At 44.0% G+C, this 24,939-nt stretch overlaps 2 protein-coding genes across 2 annotated transcripts; both read right to left on the reverse strand.

Moving 5' to 3' along the window:
* Window positions 1–4,192: 4,192 nt before the first annotated feature.
* Window positions 4,193–5,686, reverse strand: GPR135 (G protein-coupled receptor 135; the record flags this gene model as incomplete). Its single annotated transcript, XM_080808854.1, has 1 exon — window positions 4,193–5,686. The coding sequence occupies one exon, from the start codon at window positions 5,684–5,686 to the stop codon at window positions 4,193–4,195; it is 1,494 nt and encodes a 497-aa protein (XP_080664980.1).
* A 6,276-nt stretch (window positions 5,687–11,962) lies between these two features.
* L3HYPDH (trans-L-3-hydroxyproline dehydratase) lies at window positions 11,963–24,919 on the reverse strand. The gene is made up of 5 exons (XM_080808416.1): window positions 24,319–24,919; window positions 19,823–19,992; window positions 17,032–17,154; window positions 16,805–16,942; window positions 11,963–13,649 (listed from the first exon to the last, which is right to left on the reverse strand). The coding sequence occupies exons 1-5, from the start codon at window positions 24,824–24,826 to the stop codon at window positions 13,524–13,526; spliced, it is 1,065 nt and encodes a 354-aa protein (XP_080664542.1). The 5' UTR covers window positions 24,827–24,919; the 3' UTR covers window positions 11,963–13,523.
* Between the last annotated feature and the right edge of the window lie 20 nt (window positions 24,920–24,939).

A 24,939-nucleotide genomic window follows, 5' to 3' on the forward strand; every position in this document is an offset into this window, starting at 1 on the left:
AAACTGAATTGCATTAAAATGACAACTTTCTTGCACCATTAAAATTGTAGGCTAGGGTTTAGATCAGCTGTAAAAGTATAGGAAAAATTTTTTTTGACAAGTCTAGCAGGGAGCTGAGGGAGAGTAGAGGGAAGGAAGAATAGAAGAGGCTTTGGAGTTTTTCCTTTTAAGTGAGAGCTTATGCGCTCACGGGAGGGATTTGATTCAGGGGGAAAGACTAAGACCACCATGGAAAGATCATGAGATTCCTAAGGCTGGAAAGGGCACCAGTTTCCTTACAAATGGAAAGACAGAGTTGAGGACTGGTGTAAATCCAGTTCAGTTGGTAGCATTTGATGGCTAAAATATGAAGGTCTGTGCATCTGATGGCTTCCGCTTTTCTTGGGGAAGTAGGAGCAAAGGTCATCTTTCAAGAGGGGAGTGTCAGTTACAAGTTCAAGCAGAGAGTCTGAAGGGTCACTAAAGTGAGCAGAGGAGTGGGATGATGAGCAAAAAGTTTCAGATTGCTGGGGAGGGGAGAGGGGCTGGAGAGGCCATGGACTCTAGGTGCTGGGGGTACTAATTGATCTGATCTATGACTTTTCTCCACTCGTGCTCAGCGACTCTGGAGCAGGAATGGAGAAGACAGTTGACTGGGGTCATCTAGGGCTGGGATTATACCAGAAAATAACTGCTCAGAATATTTTCATATACTTTAAAATCACCTATCTTGTGTCACTGTTCTCTCTATAAAAAAAAAATCCTTTCTTTCACATTTTACAATATTTCCCCATCCCTTTGATAATTGTTTTTATCTTCTCTGGCCCTTTCCAGGTTTCCCATTTTCTTTTACAAATTAGAGAGGCAGCACTGAGCAGTGGTTAAGACAGGACTTCTGGCACCAATCTGCTAGATTTGTATAGGTATGTATAGCACACACTTCCTGTGTGACCTTAAGCAAATCACATAGCACCCCTACACCTCAGTTTTCTCATCTGTAAAATGGGGTAGTGATAATATAGTACCTTCCTAGAGAGTTGCTTTGAGGATCAGATAGAGTCATGTATGTACTATGCTGAGTGTGACTTACTGCTGTTATTGTCATTCCAATAAAACACTCAAACAGGGAGCAGAATGACACACGAAGGATGACATTCTGTCCTTTATGCATTATGCAATATTTAATTTATCCCAATATTTCATAGCTTCTCTTTCTCCTCTTTAAACAAAATCACTTATACGTACATTCAGTCAGCATGAGGAAAAGTCTAAGTCTTAAGTTTGAGAGTCATTTGTCCTCCATCTTTTATTCAAGGCATTAATTTCTGTCTCAAAATATTTACAACCGGACCAGATTGGTTGCTGGCCTTCACATGTCTTTTGCTTCTAAATCCATCTCCTTTGATAACCACTTCTGAAAATGTTACACCTTTTCTTCCCCACAGGGAGAGTCCTGATTAGGGCCAGTTTTTATAAAGCATAAGATCCTCAGTTAGACAGTGAGCCCTCTTAAAGCAGATGCTGTGATTTCTACCTTTAAGTAGCTGAGCACCCAGGAAGTTGCCCAGTGTAAAGTAGGAAATAAAGACTGTAGATGATGGTGGTGATGGTAATGTTGGTGATGATGGTTATGGTGATAGAGGTGATGACGTTGTTGATGATGAAGAGAATGATAGAACTTGGGGTACTACCCACTGACCTTTGAGGGGGCAACAGAGAGTAAAGAAGAGAATATAAGGCTTCAAAGCCAGATAGACTGTGGTTCAAATCCTGGTTCTATCACTGACTAGTTGTATAGCTTCAACTAAACAACCAAGAAAATAATACCTTAATTTTTTTAGTAACTTATTAGCACTGTTCTCTCTTTACCCTCCCATTTTTGCCAGCCCTGATGCTTACAGCTCCTGGAAGAACAATCTCTTCCCCAAGCTAACCTTTTCTTAAAACTTCCTACCCACTACATACCAAGAATTAGGATGGGCTTCCTTTCCTGCCTTGAAGTCCTTCGTGTCACCACCTTGTCACTTCCGATGTCTCCGATTTTCCCTTCACTCACCAGGAAAGTTTATTCCATGCCATAGTTATTTTTAAATACCTTCCTTCGATTTTTCTCTTCAGGCAATACCCCATTTTGTACCATATTTGCCCCCTTCCCCTAAGATTCCTCATTCTCCTCCTGCCTTTATTCATAGTTGCTGAATTCCTATTCTCCAATAATTTTGCTAACTGGAAGGCTTATCATTTCCTCCTAAATGCCAGACATGACTTCCATTTTCTCAGAATGCCAAAAACCACACAATTGTTTTGCCTTTAACAAATACTGTAGATATTTGTTAAATGTTAGTTCAGCTGCATTAAGTCGGTGTGTGTGTGTATATATATACACATCCACACATATAATGAGTGCTAAAGAGGAGAGATTATCTCATCCATTTTGTATTACATTGAGTGTAGCAAGATATATACAGATAATTTATAAAACTTATGATCATAATGATGCCATGAGCATGGGAAAAAATTAAGTATCTTTAGCTCTGACATGAATCATGTATTTCCATCTTTGACAAAATAGTGCCATATACCCACCTATCACACAGAAGTTCAAATACTCATTAATATCTTTAAATACTAGGGGGGAAAAGGTGGCTATTTCACATTGAAATCTTTATATGATAGCTGATATCATACCATATCTAGTTTAAAGTACTTATTCAAGTAAGTCTGTGAAATGTTGAAGACAAAAGGGGTAAGGTAGAGAAAAGGATAGAAAGCGGGAGAAAACATAAAAAATATCTTTTAAAATTCTGAGTAAATGGTTCTGTGAACAGTGGCATTTAAGGTGAGAAATTTCACACACACAAATCCTAAATTTTGCTTTAGAATTTTAAAAAGCATCTTTCTTTTGCACATTTCTGAAAATATCTCCAGCTTGATGGAAGTTTTTGACTTTATGCCCAAATTATTAACACCCTATTACATCTAGTAATACCACATCTATTCTCCCTGTCTAATAACAACTACATTTTTTAGACAAATCATGTCTATAAAAGCAAGAATTCATTTCTTTTCATAAATATACCCAATCTTCCAAATACAGGAGAGTATAATGCCCGTGGAAAGCTCTATGTTTATTCCAAGAATACAGCCACTTCTCAAAATGATTTTAGAATTCTTCTTTGTAATCATCTTGGGTTCGTGAGCCACAAAGGAAAGCCAATCTTGTTACTTTATAGAGCTCTTATTTTTGTATACATAAAAAGAAAGTGGCATTACTCACCTGACTCAATCAACTTGACTTCAAATTACATTTTTGGCTGCATTTAAAAATCAAATTTACCTCAAAAGGCAAGATGTTCTACTATGAAATTATTTTTTTTTAATATGAAAGTACTCTGAGAACAGCATCCCCAAAATGAATAGGAACAAAAGTAGCAGGTAAGGGTAAAGGTAAAGCTTTGAAGCTTCCCAAGGCAGATAATTTGGTGGGTAGATTGAGGGACATTAATTTTTAAAGTATAATCTTGGAATATGCTTTTAAACAGCCACATTTCTCTATGTTTATACTTCTCTTGGCCCTTCAGATGGTTGATTTTCTGGTAATAAGACACAATTTCAAAATCCTTGGATGGTTTAAAATGGGATATGAATATAGTTTCCCACAAAGATTACAGGGTCATGGGTGAGAGAAAGTGCACCGAAGTGTGTAAAGATAAGGATTTTTCATTTCTAATGGGAGCACCCAAACCGTGCGTCAAAGGTGCGAGTTCTAATAATCTCCATTTTTGTTGGATGCTGGTGATTTGGAGGGGTTTCAAGTAATTCTGAAGGTCTCCTATTCTTTCCTGAAACTCTATATATTTGAACAAATCCTGGTTCCATTCAGTGATTTTTGTTTTTTCGTCTCACAGTGTGATTCCTGTAACATGAGCTTATCAGTAATTGTGAATTCTATTTTTGTCGTTTTTGGCACTTAACAGTTCACAACGCTCGGCTGTGTGGTTTGATATTGTTTTAATTTTTGCATTTTACATTTGGCACTTTTGAAGAAGGGCACATTGTCTTGTACGTCGTTTGGGGAAAGTGGTAAGCCTCCCCCTCTGTCTCTTTTTTAAATGTTTGGGTTTGTGAAATAACACGATTCTCCCCGGAATCCTGTATCATTAAACGGAGCAGGTGAAATTTTGCCTTCACAAGCTGTGCATCCTAACCCTTCTTAGAGGCTGGTGTCCCCGGCTTCGGATTTAGGTTGTTTGACCCCTGCTGTCACAGACCCTGGGGGCCCCTCCCTGCAGAAAAGCACAACTGGATTTTTTCGAGCCCACATGGCCACATCCCCTCCCATCCTGCTGGCCTGGTTGGAAGAGGACATCCTGCCGCAGGCTCCCAGCCGGTTGGAGTAGCGGTTTCGAAGGCGATTGCGGCTTCTGGCCTGCAGACCCGGGCCCTGGCTGGGCAGGAAGGCGTCCACATTCCTAGTCCGGTAGCCCTCTTCCCGGCTGCGTCCCAGGAGCATCGAAATGTTGGGGTTGCGAATGGCATAGATGACGGGGTTGATGGCCCCGTTGGCCCAGGTCAGCCAGACCGCCACCACGTTGAGGAGCGAGGGGGCCTGCGCGGCCTGGGCGTGCCGGGCCGCGGCCAGCAGCACCAGGAAGCAGTAGGGGCCCCAGCAGCAGATGACGAAGACGATCATGATCAGCACGGTGGTGGCCGTGCGCACCTCGCTGAAGAAGCGCAGCACGCGCGCGTACGTGGTCAGGGGCCGCACGCGCACGTCGGACAGGCGCACGGTCTTGCAGATGTGGTAGTGGCAGAAGCACATGAGCAGGAAGGGCAGCAGGTAGCAGGCCACCACCAGCCCCACGCTGTAGGCCGCGCCCAGCTGCGCGGGGTCCGGGGACGTCCGGTACAGGCAGCCGTGGAAGCTCTGTGCCGCGGGGGGCTCCCGGGGCGCGCGGAGAAGCTCCCAGGGCAGGGAGAAGCCCAGCGCCGCCAGCCAGGCGCCCGCCAGCAGCTGCAGCGCGCGGCGGCGGCCGATCTTCTCCCGCGGCGGCCGCACGATGGCGCAGTAGCGGTCCAGCGAGATGAGGGCCACGCTGAGCGTGGACACGATGCCGAAGCACGAGCTGAAGAAGCGGCTGGCGGCGCAGAAGCCGCGCCAGGGCCCCGCGGCGGCGGCGGGGGCGGCGGGGGCGGCGAGGGCGGCGGGGGCCGAGCCCCCCGGCGGCGTGAAGAGGTCCAGGAAGGCGGCGGGCAGGCAGAGCAGCGCCGTGAGCAGGTCCGACAGGGACAGGGACAGGATGAAGGCGTTGGTGACGGTGCGGAGCTGCCGGTGCTTCACGATCACCCCCATCACCGCGCAGTTGCCCAAGCTAGACAGCAGGAAGATGAGCAGCAGCACGAGCGCCTGGGCCGCCACCGCCGCCCCGTGCGACAGCAGCGGCCTCCCCGCCGCCCCCGCCGCCCGGGGCCCGCCCAGGCCGCCGCCAGCCGAGGCGCCAGTGCCGTCGCCCCCGCTCCCGTCGCTCTGGTTCCCCAGCGCCGCGGCTGCCGCGCTCGCCACGGTGCCGAAGGAGAGCACGGCTGCCGCCGTCCCGGCGGAGGAAGTCCCGCCAGGGGCGGCGGCCGCGGAGGGGGCCCCGGGGTGCGGGCTGCCCCACAAGGCCATTCTCGCTGGCGGGCGGACCGGCGGCGGCTGCTCCTCCATGGGGCCCCGTGGCGGCCGCGGTTGTGTTCATCCCGCACCGGGGGAGGCGGCCGCAAGCCCGAGGTGGGGTGGCCCGGGCGCGGGCCAGAGGCCTGTGGCGGCAGTCGGGCTCGGCGGGAGGGGTGGCGGTCGCCCCGGACCCGGCGGAGCCTTTGACGTGGGTTCCACGCGTTGCCGAGGGAACCGTGTTTACGCAGGAGCGCTGGGCGGGACGGGACGCCGCCCACCCAGCCCCCTCGGAGAAGCCGGCCCGCACCACCTCTCGCCGAGGTTATCCGGCCTGGGGGTCTGGGCTTTAGAGGGGGCCGGGTCGACCCCCTCGGGGGCCTCCAGGAAAAGCGGGACCGGCCGTCAGAGAAATAGCCAAATTCAACAAGGGTTCGCTCTCAAGCCGTCTTGTTGGATACAAATGTCTTACGGGGAGGCCTTTGTTGTGCTTCCTGTTGACGTGTCTGGCACTGGCAGGTAGGAAAGGGATCCCGCAGCTGAAGTGAAAAGCAGTCCAAATCCGGAGAGCTAAACTTTAGGGGCAGAATAATATGAAGCAGGTGTTGTCATGCTTGAGCACGCAACAGAATCAGGTAGAGGGCTTCTTAAAACACAAGTGACGGGGCCTCTCTGCAGTTTCAGATTGGGTAGGTCCGGGGTCCTGTCCCAGAATTTGCATTTCTAACAAGTTCGTAGGTAGTGATGATATTGCTGCTCGGAGGACCTCACTTTGAGAACCATGAAAGTAGTGAGCTTTTTAAAATGCACTTTCACTGGCTGACTCCCAGGTTTAGGATGGGCCCATGAATCTAAACCCGAAAGGTAATTCTGATATAGGGGCTCTGAGGAGTTAGGATATGGATTTTGGAATATGGATTTTGGAGGCTACATGTCGTCTTGTTTTCAAGGGCCTAGACCTCAGGACCATAACAGGTTCACACATGGTGGAGATGGGGGATAGAGAGCAATTGGTTCCTTGCCCTCCTGGCATCCTTCCTCAGTTCTCTGGAATGTAGTTTGTGTGTGTGTGTTTTTTAAAAGATTTTATTTATTTATTTCACAGACAGAGATCACAAGTAGGCAGAGAGGCAGGCAGAGAGAGGTGGGGGGGGGTGCAGGCTTCTTGCTGAGCAGAGGGCTGGATGTGGGGCTCATCCCTGGACCCTGAGATCATGACCTGAGCCGAAGGCAGAGGCTTAACCCACTGAGCCACACAGGTGCCCCATGGAATGGGGTGTGTTTTAAGTCTAAAGTGGTACCAGCCAGAGAGTCACCACTCATGTCGCTGCAGGTAGCTGGCTGGGAGATTTGGGGATAGGGAGCTCCTGCCTGCCCAGGGAAGCTGCATCTCAAGCTTCTGAGCACAGCCGCTAATGCGGGAAAATGTGATAAACCCCTAGGTTCTCTAAAACCATGGTTTGCAAAGTGTGGACCCTACACCAGCAACATTAGCATTACCTGGGACCTTGGTAGAAATGCAGGTTCTCAGGCCCTGCCCCAAATCTATCAAATCTGAATTCTGGGATTGGGGCCCAGCCAGACGCCCTGCAAGTGATTCTGATGCACAGTATAGTTTGAGAAACAGGACTCTACAGAATGACTGGCACACTTGCCCATCTTAGAATCACTGATAGTAGTGCTTTGGATGCTTATTTCAGTGAGGAAAAATAGCTTTTTGGAAATTTGCAGTATATTTAAGGTGGTACATTAATGCATTATAAGAGTGCATGCTAGGATGTTTGGCAGTATCTCTAGCCTCTACCCACAACATGCCAGTAGTGACTACTAAAAACGTCCCTGGAGGAAGGCAGGATGACCTCAACTGAGAACCACTGAATTAAGACTAACATATATAATAGATGAATTTATTTATCAAATCTCTGCTAGGTTTTCAGAGATAACAAATAAGGATCACAGCCCAAGGGAGCTTACAATTTTAGGTTTATAGTATCATAAGTGCTGTTTAAAAAATAAAATGAAATTCTATAGAGGTGACTGACTCTTCCTAGGGTAGCTGATGAAGACTTCACACCAGTGGTGACATTGGATTCTCCAAAAAGAGAAGACAGGGAAGGACATTGGATTCCTGTGCAAAGTCTGCAGGTCAGTGCGTAAGTCATTGACTCTTGGGTACTGGTGAGTGAGGGTAGGGAGTGAAGAGAGAAATAAATGATAAAATGATAAATGATAAAAGTTGACTGGGGCACTCTTAAGAAGGCCTCACAGGCCACGTTACAGAGGTTGAACTGCACTGGGGACAGATGTGGTAAAGGCATCAGCCGTTGAAGGAGTTGAAGCATGGAAAGGCCGTAATCAGGTATGGTTCAGAAAGAAAAGAGTGACCTCCTGCTCTCCCAGTTTTCTGCCTGCCATGTTTGCCTCAGTGTCACCAGCCTGTTCACCCCTATCATCTGCTTCTAAATACTAGAGCCCTCGGGGCGCCTGGGTGGCTCAGTGGGTTAAAGCCTCTGCCTTCAGCTCAGGTCATGATCTCAGGGTCCTGGGATCAAGCCCCACATTGGGCTCTCTGCTCTGCGGAGAGCCTGCTTCCTCCTCTCTCTGCCTGCCTCCCTGCCTACTTGTGATCTCTCTCTCTCTCTCTGTCAAATAAATAAATATAATCTTTAAAAAATAATAAATAAATAAATAAATAAATACTAGAGCCCTCTAGTATAGTCCTTGGCAGCTCTGAACTTCCTCATCTCACCTGCACCCAGAGCTTTGAAAACCATATATCCTTAACTCCATACTACATCTCTAGCCTCAAGCCCTATTGCTTGTTACTTGGTATCTCCCCTGAAGGGGCAAAAACACCTCAAATTCAACATGACCGAAATGGAATTCGTGATCCACTTTTCCTAAAAACCCTTGGTCCTCAACCTTTTGTATCTCAGAATATGGCACTATCTTCCATCTAGAAAACTTAGGCTTCTTTCTGAATTAATTCCTTTTCCTCAACACCAAACCAGCCAATGTCCAATTTATTACCAAGGTTTAGGGATTTGACTTGTTAAATGTCTTTGCATCCATTCATTTCTTTTTTTTTAAAGATTTTATTTATGTACTTGACAGATAGAGATCACAAGTAGGCAGAGAGGCAGGCAGAGAGAGAGGAGGAAGCAGGCTCCCCACTGAGCAGAGAGCCCGATGCAGGGCTTGATCCCAGGACCCTGAGATCATGACCTGAGCTGAAGGCAGAGGCTTTAACCCACTGAGCCACCCAGGCACCCCCATTCATTTCTTTCATCACCTCATCCCCCACCTAAATTTTAGCTTTCATTCTCTCTTCTTTGAACTACTGCTGCCACTCTGAACTGGTATCCCACATCCAGCCCCTACTCTACCCTGTAGGCAGCACGCCTTTCTAAGCAAAATATATTTGATCATGCTACTCACTGGTTTAAACCCCTCTAACGACTTTCTCCTTTTAATTTAGGATAAGGTCCTCAATCCTTAGTATTTCCTACAAGGCACTGCATGACCTGACTGCTTCCTTTCTGGTCTCATCTGGGGCCACGTTCCTTCTTTCTGCTCCACTCTAGTCACACTGGCCTTTTGTGAGGTTTTTGGGGTTTTTTTAAAGATTTTAATTTATTTATTTGACAGACAGAGATCACAAGTAGGCAGAGAAGCAGGCAGAAAGAGAGGAAGGGAAGCAGGCTCCCCGCTGAGCAGAGAGCCCAACGTGGGGCTCAATCCCAGGACCCTGAGACCATGACCCGAGCCGAAGGCAGAGGCTTTAACCCACTGAGCCACCCAGGTGCCTCTTTGTGAGTTTTTTTAACCCCCCATTATAGGGCATAGGGCACTTGCACTCACTATCCCCTCTGCCTACAGAGCTCCATTCCTTCGCCTTCCCATTCCCTTTCATCCCTGTCTCTGCAGGAATGTTAGTCTCCCAGAGGTAGCCTTTCTTGGCTCATAGCACATCAGCACTGTCTAGAATTATATTTTTGTGATGAATCATTACTTGTCTCCCACTGTAGACTGTAGGCTTTGTGAAGACTAGAACTTTGTCTGTCTGGCATGTTATTAGATCCTTTACACTTAGCATTTTGGAAAACTGCTAGATATACAAAACCTATTTTTGAGTGACTGTAGAAGGAGAACCTGGCAACCAGGAGACCAGTTAGCCCAGATGAGAAATGAGAAGAGTCTGAATGAAGACATAGCGAAGAAGGAGAAGAGATTTTCGGGAAGGAGTATACGAATTAGGGACTCTGGATATAAACAATATACACAGAGCATGGTCTCACTTAAACAAAAAAGAGATTCATTGGAGGGATAGGGGGAGTTCAGATTACAAAAGAATAACCTAACAGCTAGTCCCAAGAACAAGAGAAGTCAGGGCGGAGATAGCAGGTAGAGAGGCAGAAACGAATGGAGGGCAATCTCTTTAAAGCACTATTGGAGTAAGTCCACGTCAGCCATTTTCAGACCTTATGTCATTTCTCTCAAGATGCCAGGTCCAGGGAGAGAGTCTGGCAGTTCCAGCAAGGCTGCGTGCAGGGGATGGAGAGTTTTCCACAAGGAAAGGTGAGTGTTGTTGATAAAGGAAGGAGTAAGAAATGATGCCAGCCAAATCCACAGACATCCTCCTCTGACGCTTCAACAGACAGGACAAAAGGGCATGAACAAGAAGAATAAATCACAAGTTCACGGCTCGCGGGAAGGGGGTACCATTCATCAGGTTAGAGAATACAGGAGGAAGGAAACACTCTACGGGGCGGAAGAGTTTGACTTGCCCACCAAGTGGAGGGCCCGCCGTAGGGCTCTGACCCTCAGGATTTAGGGATTTGGAAGTTGTCAGCCTCTCTCTCCAAGAAAGAAAAGCATGGGCGTGGATGTGATGAGTAGGGACAGGGTGTTGAGTGCAGAAAGAGAAGAACCATGGGCGGAATGCAAGGGAGTAGAAAAAACTAAGAAGCAGGTCAAGGAGAAAAGCCGGGCAGGTGAGCGACATATTTAATGAGGCACCCTGGCCAATTGAGAAGTCAGCGGTCTTGTGTTTTTGGTTTTTATTTTGTTTTGGTTTTCAAAGTAAGGTAATTTTCTCAGCCTCTTCTTAGGAAAGTTGCTGTGACCATGAGGTCGCCTCTCGGTGGAGAGCTCACAGCTTCCTTATATATTTTAGAGCAAAAAGGAGAAGACTCACCTGTGAAGACTGGTCCCAAATGGGTAACTAAAATCGATCAGTTATCAAGTTTTGCTCCTAAATGCAGTCGTACACATAGCATCAGCATTACCCAGGAGCTTGCTGGAACTGCCCCCCCCCCATACCTAATAAATGAGAACATGTAGTTTAAGAGCTCCAGGTAATTCATACCCACATGTATGAGAAGCATTATCCTGAAGAGGGATGGTATGGAATTTGTGGGTTTTAGGAATTGAAGAGAAGGGTGCCCCAAGTCTTACGGGGTCTAGAGGACTTGAAGCAAAACTCATTGCAACTTCATGGTGAAGAGGAGATGGCCCTGGGCCCACATAATTGCAGCACTGGTGGGTACTCATGGGGACTGGGTACCAACCTCGTGACCTTGAGAGCTCCCGTGAGTGTCTCTGTGGCTGACAGCACCAAGGGCACGGATGTACTTGCTCTAACATGGACCACGCTTGCCTGCCAGGAGTCTGCAGCAGAACCCCCACAGATTGCATAAGCCCACAGGGGGCTGTTAGATCTGGCAGGTGGGTCAAGCATGATTTCCAGTGAATAATGAGGTAGAAACCAAACGACAATAGTCAAATAACAAATGGAAGATGAGAAAATGTACCCAATGAGCAGAGTCGGAATGTAGAAATTTGACTCCAGAGGGAAGGAAACGGGGGTGACAGCAAGCTAGAGAGGGAAGGCAGACAAAGGATGTTTGTGTCATTTTGTCATTTTGTCATTTTGTTTATGATGAGCATGTTTGAAAACCTAGAGCTAAGAGATCAGTGGTTAGCTTGAAAGAGCTTAATTAATGAGGCAAGACCCTTACCAAGGATGGGAAGGGATAGTTGTGAGCAATATTTAGAACGTCTACTCAGCAGGGCTTCGTGACTGGTTAGACACATGGAGGGGTATGTGTGTGTGGGGTGGGGGGATTCATTTCCCTAGTGTTGACTCCAGGAGAAGTGGTAAAGTACAGAAGGAATGAATATTACCACAAGGGTTTGGCTCTGGTATGGATTAGAATTTAGGAAGATACAGGCAATGCCTACTTTTAAATGTAGATAAGTTAATATGACTTGTGAAATTTGGAGAACAAATAATAGTTCAATTTTCATTTTCTTTATTTATTTAAAAATATTTTATTTATTTATTAGAGAGAGAGAGTACACAAGCAGGAGGAGTGGGAGAAGGAGAATCAGACTCCCCCCTGAGCAGGGAGCCCCATGCAGGGGTTCAATCCCAGGACCCTGGGATCATGACCCGAGGCAAAGGCTGACACTTAACTGAGACATCCAGGCTCCCGTCTATTTTCATTTTAAAAAGAAAGTACAACAAATCTCCCTGACGTGTAGAAAATTTCTTGTCATGTTAAGCTAGTGATAGTGTCATTTTTTTGAAGATAAGTGATTTCTTTACCATAGAATTTTATAGAGAATGAATGGAAAACATTAATTTTTGTATAATAGGGAAATCAAGAACATTAACTATAAAGTTATAAAGCTAAAAATCTTTCATTTTGATCTGGTAATTCAATCACACACTTAATAACTGGATGACAAAATCAGTTAAAATTAATTACTTCAGTTTCCATATGCTCAGAAAAACAAATACTTCACAGGAATCTGCTGTCCATTGAGAGCAGCACATATTGAATAACTTTTTAATACCTCATTTTTAGTGACTGAAAAATGATCAAATTTTATTTTGTTTATTTATTTTCAAAAATTTCATTTATTTCTTTTAGGGAGCGAGAGTGCAAGAGAGAGCAAAGGGGCAGGGAAGAGCAGAGCGGGAGAAAGAACCTTAAGCAGACTCCACACTGAGCCTGACTCAGGGCTTGATCTCACAACCCTGAGATCATGACCTGAGCCAAAACCAAGAATCGGACACTTAACCAACTGAGCCACCCAGATGCCCTGATCAAATTTTATTAACAGGTTCACAGACAATTAACTAGCAAGAATTAATAGTTAACGTTTCTTTCAGGCCTAAATCTATGGGGCATGTATTTGGTTGTGTAGGAGACTCACTGTATTCTAGTAATTCATCGATTTCCTGCATTTATAATGCAGAAACAATTCCTTTTATAAGGGCTGTAAAGATGTAGCAAAAATCTGATTATTCATTGGTCTCCTCACATCAGCTAATGGCACCTCAGTTACCTTGGAGGTGGAGCTGGGCTTTGCAGCTCAGAGAACATCCTGGTAGCAGCCACAACATCTGTCCCCAGAAGCTGGCCCACCCCAGTCCTTCCCAGGCTGTGTAGGCTAAGAGTTTAGTACCTTACAGAAACCCATCTCCCTTACATCCTGCTCAAAGAGAGGACATTATCTTACTCAAAACCTGGAAGACTAAAATAATGAACTTGTAAGAGTCATTGTTGTGAGGGCTACAATTCAAGTTATCATTCAAAGAGCATCTAAAACAAAATATTACAGTAAGTAGCATAGAATAACATTTTAAAAGTAACAGGACTGAGGTATTAATTTTAGCTGGTATGTTAATAACTAGACAAATATTCAGAATTTTCAGCATTTTGTAAGTTAGACATACGTGACATTTATACCAATTACATGTGCAAATATGAGGTATAATGATTATATTTAGTTACAGCATAACACTTTAGAAAGAATGGAAGTCATACAATTGGGTATCATTTTCCACATAATTCAGAGAAAGCCCTGAGGGGTACTGAAGTCACTTGAGAAGGAATCCGTCCTTCAGTGGGTCGTCATCTTCCACTATAAAACTTGCTGTACCTGTGTAATGGGCTTGTCCAGCCACTTCCACTATAACAGCTTTAAAATCCCCACATTTTGCTGCCTGAGAAAAGAGGAAAGGAATATAATATCAAAAGACTGCACTTACATTGTGTCTGGCCTAAAGCCATATTCTTGGTTTTTACCATTTTAAAGAAAACCCAAGGGTTAATCTTGTAGGTAACGGAAGGTTTTTAAGGAGAGTGACATGATCAGATTTGTGTTTTAGATAAGTTTAGCTGTAAAATGAGGACAAATCAGAGAGGAAAGCAACTAGAAACCTAGAAACTTCTTCAGAGGTAACCATTCATTGACGGGCTCTCGAGTCACTAGGGCAGTTTTTAGGGAGGAGGGAGAAGAACAAAACAGAGATACTTTGCAGGTAGAATCGGCAGGCCTGGGGACTGATGTATGTGGGAGGTGAGAAATAGGAATAAGTTCAGTGTGAGCATAGTTCCCGGCTGGGGACTGAAACAGGGACTCCCATTAATCAAGATAGGGAATGAGATGGGAGGAGCACATTTAGGAAGGAAGGAGGAGCTTTTTGACAAGATGACATGTCTCTGAGACCGTCATTTCGAGGTGAGTTTGGTGGACAGCTGGGAATACGAGTGTTAGACTCGGGAAAGAGGCACCTAGTAGGCATGGGAGGGGGGAAGGTTGAGGAGTCATCACCAGTCTATGGTTGGGAGCTGAAGTCTCAAAAGAGGGTAAAATTGCCCAGTGGCATCAAGATGCTGAAGAGATGAGGAGGAAACTAAGGATGGAATGCTGGGGACCCATAAGTGGAAGGACAGAGAGAGGAAGCTGGGGCAGGGAGAGAGACCGGGATGGCGCCATTGCCATCGGAGAGCTTGGAACCGTCAGGACAGAAAGGGAAGGCATATGGTGAGAGTGAAGATGTCCTGTCAAGTATGATTATTAACTATAAAAGAAATAACTCCAAATCTTAACTACAGAGTATCCTTTTTATTTCTTAATTTTTTTAAGATGTATTTATTTGTTAGGTAGAGTGCGCACGCATGCAAGCATCAACAGGAGAAGGGGCAGAAGGAGAGGGAGAGAAGCAGACTCCCTGCTGAGCTTGGGGGGGGGGGGGCGCTTGATCTCAGAACTCTGAGATTCTGACCTGAGCCAAAACCAAGAGTTGGACACTCAACCAACTAACCCACCCAACTGCCCCTTATTTCTTAATTTTTAAACATGAGAATAACTAAATCTTACAATAAAATACCAATTATTAGATTAGGATACAGTAATTTAATTATCTTTTTATAAATCTGCTGTAATAAAAGCCTCATTGAAACCTTGCTTTGTCCAATAACAATATAGTAGTGTTAATAGTGTAGGGTCTACACAGAGAGGTCCACGTTCAGAGTTTGGGTCTGATATTCACTAACTGTTTGACCTCTGGCAAATTATCTAAACTCTCTAATTCTCCATTTTATCACCTGTTTAAAAAGGATAATAACAGTACTGACTTGCCAAGTTTCTTGTGAGAATTAAGATGGTATGTATAAATATATATATATATACTTTTTTATTATAATTTATTTATTTTAGAGAGACACACAGAGTGAGAGTGAGAGAGAGAATCTTAAGCAGGCTCCATGCCCAACTGAGAGTCCAATGTGGGGCTCGATCTCACAACCCTGAGATCACAACCTGAGCTGAAATCAAGAATTGAACACTTAGGTGACTGAACCACCCAGGTGCCCTGAAAAGGTATGCATAAAGTACTTAGCTTGGAACTTTACAGTGAAGCACCCAATAAATGTTGTAGATTATTTTATCTTCAATCTCAGACTTGAAGACAATTCCAAATTTTTGCATAAAATCACTATATTTAATAAGAATCCCTAACCTAAAAGAAAATTCAATATTCAGAAAAATCAAACTTCAAAAACACCAAATTAGGATATAAAAGTCTGTAGTATGATAGATGTTTTGTTAAAGGACTTTTTATGAATAGATTCATTTACTAAATGTATCTACTAAGTTCTTTCTTAAATTTACTTAGTGCAGATTTCATTTACTACTATTAGTGAATAGAATTTATTTCTGTTAGCACATTTAAAATCTGATTCTATTACAAAAGTTTTATTTTTCACAACTTTTCGGGATTTTCACATCCAATTATAAAAAATGAAACACTCCTATAGATAAAAGCAAAAAGGACAAAAAAATCCAAACCCTAAATTAGTGGTTCTCAAACTTTTTGGTTCCAGGACTCCTTAATGCCTTAAGATTTGAACATCTAGGGGCCCCTGGGTAGCTCAGTTGGTTAAGCATCTGCCTTCTGCTCAGGTCATGATCCCAGGGTCCTGGGATCAAGTTCTCCATCAGGCTCCTTTCTTAGCATGGAGCCTGCTTCTCCCTCTGCCTGCAGCTCCTCTTACTTATGTGTGTGTACTCTCTCTCTCTCTGACAAAGATTTTCCGAGTTTTTTTATGTAGATTATATCTATTTTTTTTAAGATTTTATTTATTTATTTGACAGACAGAGATCACAAATAGGCAGAGAGGCAGGCAGAAGGAGAGGGAAGCAGGCTCCCTGCCGAGCAAAGAGCCCAATGCAGAGCTCAATCCCAGGACCCTGGGATCATGACCTGAGCCGAAGGCAGAGGCTTTAACCCACTGAGCCACCCAGGCACCCCAGGTAGGTTATATCTATTAATATTAACTATATTGAGAGAATTAAAGGTATTTGTTCATTAATTCATTAAAAAATAATAAACCCATTGCATGTTATTGCAAACAACATATTTTTTGGAAAATAACTGTATTTGCCAAAACAAAAAAATTTTAGTGAGGAAAATGGCTTGTGTTTTACATTTTTGCAAACCTCCTTAATGTATGGTTTTACAGAAGACAGCTAGATTCTTGTACCTGCTTCTGCATTCAGTCAGTTGGCTTATCACCTGTGGCGTAGACTCTGCAGAGTCTACCGTACACTCGTGAGACAATAAAACTGAAAGGCAAATGATGTCTTAATGTTAACGCATACTAAGTTTTGACCTTGTGGGACCCATGGAAAGGAACTTGGTGACGGCCATGGCTTCCAAGCCACACTTTGAGAACCAATATCCTAGCTGAACAGAAGTTTTTACAGGCCTGCTTTAAAATTCTCTTTTGAGAGCTGGGACCTAACACCCAGCTCAGGCCTCTTCAGTTTCCAAAGTAGCACACCCACACAGAAGCAGCTACGGGAGTTACTCACCCTCACAGCCTTGCCCGTGAATACTGAGCCGGTGGTACTGCTTTTAAAGGCTCTGGTCTGGTTCAGTTCTAGAAGCCCTTTGTGGTACTGTAAGGCAATTCGGGCCGTCACTCCTGAGCCAGTAGGACTTCGGTCAACCTGTTGCAGAGTAAATGAAAGTGAGAGCATTCACAGTGTTCCAGTTCCATGCTGTCCAGCTTTTGTGCCAAATGTTACAGTTTTAATACCTGTTCATCTGCAAACACGCAGATGTTGGTGGTTGGTTCCTCACTGTAAGTGTCTTTTCCATCTGTCACTATGGTTCCGTACAGAAAGGAAAGGTCTTCACTCTCAGGATGACTGATTTTAAACTGCAAATGACAAAGAAAATCATCATGTAATATAAATTGTCATGTAGATTACTACAAAATAAATATTTTGATTCAAATTTATCTTTGTAAATGATATAGATGGGTCCTCTGAGGCATAACTTTTCACTCTGTCATTTTTAAAATACTTTTGGGTCAAGGCAGTAAATGATGTCTTTGTCTAGATGAATAAACATAGTTTCACTGGAAGTTAGGATTCTTATCATACCTTGAGTCCTGTCTAAGGAATTTGTCCTGCATATAGCCTCTGCTAGAGGAACAGTCCTATTTTATATACACACATACTCTCCAAACACTCCCACTGTTTGAAGCACTGACCCCAGGGTGGTTACTCCACACACTGGCCACCGCTGCTCAAACAGGACAGGCTAAGATGGTCCTGTGCTTCCTCTCATGAGCTTGAAGGGGATAAGGCAGAAGAACCAGACGGTGAATGTCTAGAGCTGAAGTGAATTCCATGGCAGAGACGAGGACTTGGAAGAGGCTGGGAGGAGGCTGGGAGGGTGAGTGACACCCTTAGCTTCTTCTTTGTAAGTGTGTTACTTTGGAAACCGAAGAGGCCTGAGTTGGGTGTTAGGTAAGCCTCTTCACTCAGCTCTCAGAAGAGAATTTTGAGCAAGCCGAAGTTATAAGAATGCAGAAGCTAGTAGGTAAGAGAATGGTTGGAAGGAAAAAAAAATTGGTAAAGGATGAAGTCAGCTGGTGTTATAAAAAGGAACAGGTACACTCAGAGAGCAGCACGCATTGGATGCTAAGTCCCTTCAGTGGTAAAGCAAGGTCAGGCCCAAGTGCACAGTGCTTCCTACGCTTCTCGGGAGGTCTAGGTTAACTTTTCCTCAGCTTCTGTGACATCTGTTAGCTCTCAAACTATTATCTCACTCCACGTGCATCCTTACAATTAGTACATTCTGCTACTACTTACCTGTCATCGGGAACAAGTGAATAGATTTGGGTTCTTAAAATCCGGAGTCCATCCAAAGCCAAGTTTAAGAGGTCTCCCTGCTGATCTTTGTTCTCCATCCTCCTCAAGCCCCCATGCCCCACCCGCACCACAGCACCATTACCTCTCACTCTTCACATCTGCTTCCCCCACCAGACTGAGCTTCTGGAAGGCGGGTTTGTTTTCTCCTGGAGTCTCTAGCATCTAACATAGCATCGTGTGCGACTCACTAAATTCTAGGTAAGTGTTTGTTAAAAGTAGGACTCCACCTGAAACTCATATTATACCATCTGCGAACAAACTGGAATTTAAATAAACACTTTTAAAAAAAGAATAAATGAATAAAGATGAATGTGTACTAACTTCAGTCCCCACCAAAATGGCCTTTCCCTAAATCTGCCTCAGGGGTGTGAATGGTCAGCAGTTCACAAAGTTGTTCTGCTGCCTGATTCAGCACCAATAGATAATACTATATATGGTCATCTCATACAAGATTTTCTCCTATTTTTCTCAGAATGCCTCCTCCCTCAAAGTCCACCCCTTCCCACCTTGGTAAGAAGTTCACGCTTTAATGACAAGTCCAAAATTGCTCCCTTTATTAAGAAAACTATGCTTTTTTCTCTTAATCTCATTAAAAATAAAGTGAAGTTATTTCATGCCAAATTTTAGCTCAAACTATTAGCTGTCTGCTTAGTGAACAGAAAATTGATATAAATTCAGAACCTCAGAAATTGCTACGATAAACTAATTCTAGCTATTGGTAGTTAAAGTCCTAGATAAATGACAATATAGAACAGAAATAAAGTATATATTTTCATCTTGTTTAAATTAAAAATATGTTAAAGTTGCAAGTATGTTAAATAGGCCTATAGTAATTATTAGTACAAGTATATAGGCACTCTTTCACAAGTTATTTTTTACTTAGAATAGTGATGAAATTCTTATATGATAAAACATGCAAATACTGTATATGAGTTTTATTTACATGTCCCAATTTTACGTGTAAAATGGCAGACTTGTGCTAGAAATGAAAGAATATTCTAGACATATTTATTATCCAAACTGATTTTATCAGAGTAGTTTTCCCAAACCAAAACTAGACTTACTTGAATGGTCATTTAGGTAACTTCTTAGCAATATAGGAAAAATTTACTAATTAGGAGTTAATGTTCTCTGTGAAATAAGACAAGGTCTGAACAGATTTAATGAAATGTATTTTGTGAGCTATAATTGACATTCATTATCTGCAAGTCTTGGAGAATGACCACAAAGCATATGCATTTCAAATTAGTGAAATACTATTTGATACATTTTCTGTATGTGTAAATAACCACAAATTATACTAGTATGTATATAATTAAAGTTAATAAGTTACTTATTGAACATTTATTGTAGGTAGGCACTATTCTAAGTCCTTTGTACCTATTTTCTGACTTCATTCTTATAACACCCTATGAAGCAGGTATTTTGCAATTCCCATCTCACGACAGGAAGGTTTTGGAACTCATTCAAGGTTGTGAAACTTAAAAGTGGCAACACTGGGACTCCTAGATAGTCTTGCTATAGAGTCCAAGATCCTAACCAATGCCTTATTTTTAGTCCTATTAATAATTTAAATATGTAGATATTTAACTGCCTAGATGTGTAATTTACATTCCCTCCATGCCATAGGGGTGGGCACCTTGTGATGAAAGCAGTGTTTGTACTGACCTGAGCTTTGACTGCTTCCGTCACTGCACTCGCTGCATCCACAAGGTCTCTTGTCTTTGCAGAACAAATGTCAAGTCCCAACCTTTCAGCGCTAACAAATGCATAAAATGCCCCACCGTACGCAATATCTACCACCATCTTTCCACGACCGGGAACATCCACTAAGAGATCTAAAAAAGATGTGTTTGAAAATAAGTTTGTTATAGGATTTTGGCAGTACAATTCAGAGCATTTTTAATATGTGTATTTTGGTGGAGGGGTACTTTTTCCTATCATAGAAAGGAATGAAGCATTTTTAAAACAAGTAAGCATCAATAATAATAGACATTTAGCTGAGTGATCTATTTTTAACTTAATGATACTCATCTAAGTCTGAGAACATCTAATGCCATGTTTTTCTTAAATCATGTATACTTATTTTGTTAACTACTTTGAGGATCTTTGTTAGAAAACCTTATAAAGGCGGAGAGAGGGGAAATCCTGAGGCATCAACATGTGAAAACAAGGGCAGAAAATACAAGTCCCCTTTCATTCTACTACTAAGTATCGTTTAAAGATTTTGTTTATTTGTCAGGGAGAGAGAGAAAGAACACAAGCACAGGGGGCAGAAGGTAGAGGAAGAAGCAGGCTCCCTGCTGAGCAAGGAGCCTGATGGAGGACCCGATTCCAGGGATTTGGGATCATGACCTGAGCTGAAGTCGGATGCTCAACCTACTGAGCCACCCAGGTCTCCCTACTAGGAATGCTTTAATATAGGATTTTGGATCCTATTCACAAATTGGCTTTCTTCAGCTATAATCTCAAAACAAAATGAAAAAAAGATTTTTCTATGTAAGTTATATATACTAATTCATCTATATATTTTCATCTCATGAAGTATCCTGCAGGCGAATACTCAGAATAAAGCCATTATAGAATCACTGATGTTTACAGTATCTTTTGTGTTAGGGTTTGAGAGTATTCTAAGTCCCCATCTTACCCAATGTTTCACCAGAATGTCAGTTGATTGAAATCCTAAATTTTTATTTCCAAAGGAATGGGGCTGGATGATATTTGGGGATATTCAAACTGTTCTACCCCTTCTTGCATTTTCCTCTTCCTCCTCCCCAATTCAAGCTGTCTTGGTGATCACTACCTCTGGGAGAGTGCATGGTGGGGGAGAAAGCAGGTTTTATGGAAACCCAAGATCTGGGGGGAAAGATCTTGGGTTTCCATAAAACCCAAGTGTCCAAGTTTCCATAAAACTTCAGTGTCCTGAAGGGTCACCGTATTTCTCTTGGTCAGTAGAGAAATTTCCTCTGGACCGAGGAAAGAGGTGGCACGTCTGGAGTGCAGAGGACCTATGCTGACTTCTCACAGCACTACGGGGAAGCTACAGGGTGTGACAGAGGTAGCAAAGAGGAGGGGAGGCAGGGACAGGGGCCACATGGCTAGGGGCAGATGATGCTTCACTGGTTGACCATGCAGGCTAGTGACCAAAAGGTCCTCTTCTTCAAGACGTTGGCTCTTTTAAGAAAGATTTGCTACACATATATCAGGAAAGGGGACAGCATGTAGACCGACGAGACTAGGCAAATCAACAAGGCAGGATGGGGTCTCAAATTCAGAAACTCTGAAAAATAAAATACAGCTTGTATGCCTGAGTTTGCACACTGAGTCATACAAAGATACCAGTCAGTATGCTCTCAGTCCCAGGCTAGCCCCCAGAGCCCTTCTAACACATGAGGTGTCAAAACAGAGCAAGTTTATAGTCAAAAAAGTAAAATATGCCTGTGGAACTTAAGAGCAACTATGAATGAAACATGTCTTTACCTTGATGCTAGTGTAACATAAAAATCAGCCTTAACGAAAGGAGAATGAGGAAGTAGATGGAAATGAGGGGCTGCTGGAAGCTGGAAAGCTAAGTGTGGCTTTGGTGTCCTCATGTATAAAATGGAACTGCTAAAAGGATGAAGAGATTTTAAAAAATGTGATATATACCATGGAATATTATCCAGCCATAAAAATGAAGACTGTTCTGTCCTGTGCTACAACATGGACAAACCTTGAGGCTATTATGCTAAGTGAATTAAGGCAGTCATAGAATTAACACTGCAAAATCTCCCATGAATTAGGTGTATAAATTTTTCAAACTCTTAGAAACAGAGCAGAATAATAGTTGCAAGGCACAAGGTTGGGGAGCGGGAAACAGGGTGTTACTCCCTGATAGATACAGAGTTTTAGTCATGCAGTTGGAGGAAGTTATAGAGACATGCTGTTCAGCATTGTGCTTATAGTTAACAATGCTATACTGCATACCTAAAAATTTGTTAACAGGGTAGATCTCACGTTATATCTGTTTTTTTCAACTACAAAAAATGAAAGAGCTAAACAGAAAAAAAAAATGGAACTATTATTCCTGCCTGAAAGGACTGTTGTGTGAATTCCATGTGATAACGTGTGGGGAGTGCTTGGTACAAACGAGCAATACGTTAATGGTAATGATAAGGCCAAAAATTTAATTTCCAAGGGGAATAGGGTTCTTAAGAGGATATTTACACTTGTTAATCACCATATTCTTCTCCCAATTTCATTTACTTAAAGTTACCCATTCAATAAATATTGACTACCTACTGTTCTAGCGCTTGAACACAGTAACACAACGAAGTTTTCATTTTAGCAGTGTGGAATGGAAAACAACTCAGCAATCCTCTGAGATGGGTACTGTTGTCATCTTCATTTTGCAGATGATGACCTTGAAGCGTGGAATCCCTTTTGCAAGGTCATCAAGATGGAGAGGGGATAGAGAGCATTAACCTTGAACACTTGTCAGTCCAACCTTTTAGCATTATTCAAAGCAGAGAATTTAGGATCTTTTTTAATGACTCAAAGTGACCATTACTGCCTACCAATTATCGTATAGTCACACAGTGTTGCTCTCAGGAACTATGTGCTTACAGATTGGCTGCCCTGCCCCAGCCAGCCCTGAACTATGATGTGATTGGTGACCCTGCTGCCAGCTGTCATTTCCCTCGAACCTAGAGTGCTTCCAGTCTGCTGCTGGGGTTGCCTAAGGAGAAATTGGGTAGCTAAACTATTTAAACTGCTGAGATTTTTGAGATGCAGTCCTAACCGAACTCCTATCTCAAGTGCCTTCCCTATCCAGATGTGACATCATTCTCTCTTAGAGGTCAAAGTGTCATCAGTTTCCCCAGGGGAATTCTTCATCGACCTGTTTCAGCTGTCTGAGGTTGCTCTAAGACTGACAAATGCCTGCCTCATTCATAATTAGGCTAATCCAGAATCCAAATCCTCAAGAAAGATCAAGATCTAATAGCATGCCCCCGATGTTTTTAGAAGCATTATCAACAATAGCCAAATTATGGAAAGAACCCAAATGTCCATTAACTGATGAATGTATGCAGAAGATGTGGCATATATATATGTATGTACCTACATGTATTTAATGGAATATTACTCAGCCATCGAAAGAATGAAATCTTGCTATTTGCAACAATGTGGATGGCCTAGCATAATAGACTCTAGTCTATTATACACTCTAGTGTATTATGCTAAGTGAAATCAGAGGAAAATACCTTATGATTTCATTCATGTGGAACTGAAGAACAAAACAGATGAACCTAGAAAAAAGAACCTATGAAAAAAGAGGGGGGGGGCGAACCATAAGAGACTCTTAATGATGGAGAACAAACTGAGGGTTGCTGGAGGGAAGGTGGGGGGGATAGACTAAATGGGTGATGGGTATTGAGGCACTTGTTATGATGATCACTGGGTGTTAAACCTACAGTCCTTCTCTCTCGAAATGTATTTTTTAAAATTTTTAAGTACTTTGCATACTCTCATTAAATCCTCACCAAAAACTCAATGAGATAACAAGTGAAAAAATAAAGACACAGAGAGGTTAGTAATTTGATTAAGGTTGCATAGCTTTAAGGGGTATCAGGATTTGGACTCAGACAACAGCTGTTTTTGTTCTTCAAGAATAAAATCAGCAACATCTGTATCTTCCCGGTTTATAAACTGCTTAGTTCATTCATTCTTATTTAATTATTTCCCAAAGAAATAGGGAAGGCACTTTTAGAGGTGAGGAAGACAAGACAGGGTTTAGTAACTTGTCAGGGGGTAATGTCTAGTAAGTGTCTTCTGAACCAGCCAGTGAACCCGGCACATTGGCTGTTCTTTGCTCTTTCCTTGACCCTATCTGACTTGCCCAACTGTGCAATCTCTAGGAATGCCTGACAGTGAGGAATGAGGCGCTGAGTAAGGGAGACACGGAATTCTGTACTCCTCAAGGCCCTCTCAAGACCCAGACGAAATAATCTGTGGCATACACGGAACAAATCTGCAAGGCTAAGATGCTGACACACATTTGCATTGAGTTATCTTTTTATTAACTGCAAAGGCTTGTGGGTGGGTTAATTGCACTGCGTGAGTTTCAGGCCCGAGAGACAGTGTAGTTAGTTGCGTCCCAGAGCTGGGAGGGTCTCGCCCTTTACCTGTGGCCAGCGCGAAGGCCGGGACGCTGTGGAAGCGCACCCGGCCGCGGCTGCGGCCGCCCTCGCATTCCACGAAGGCGGCCACCAGCCCGCACGGGCAGTGGATGTTGACGCGGGCCTCGCGGACGCCGGCCGGAGGTGCGGGTACCAGCCCGAAGTCGAGGGCGAAGCGGCCCAGCGCCAGCACTGCGTGGCCGCACATGGAGCTGTAGCCTTCGTTGTGCAGGAACAGGACGCCCAGGTGCGCCTCGGGCAACTCGCTAGGCACCAACACAGCTCCGTACATGTCCCGGTGCCCCCGGGGCTCGAACACGAGCCGTCGTCGCAGATGGTCAAGGTGCTGGCGCATGTAGCGCCGCTTGGCCAGCAGCGTAGGGCCAGCCACTTCCGGACACCCCGCCAGCACGATGCGCAGGGGCTCGCCGCCCGTGTGCATGTCCACCACCGACAGCGCCGGAGTCCCCGGGTCGTGCGGGGGCAGCCGCGGCACCGCCAGCGCCTTCTCCATCGCCGGAGTCCCGGGACGCGACGACTTCCCGCAGCGCGAACCTGGAGCTCACCGCCCAACCGCCTACTCCGCGGGAGAGAGTCCCTCCGGGGCGGGGCGTCGGGGCCGAGACC

This window comes from Martes martes, assembly GCF_963455335.1.
Source record: "Martes martes genome assembly, chromosome: 7".
NCBI classification, from domain to species: domain Eukaryota; kingdom Metazoa; phylum Chordata; class Mammalia; order Carnivora; family Mustelidae; genus Martes; species Martes martes.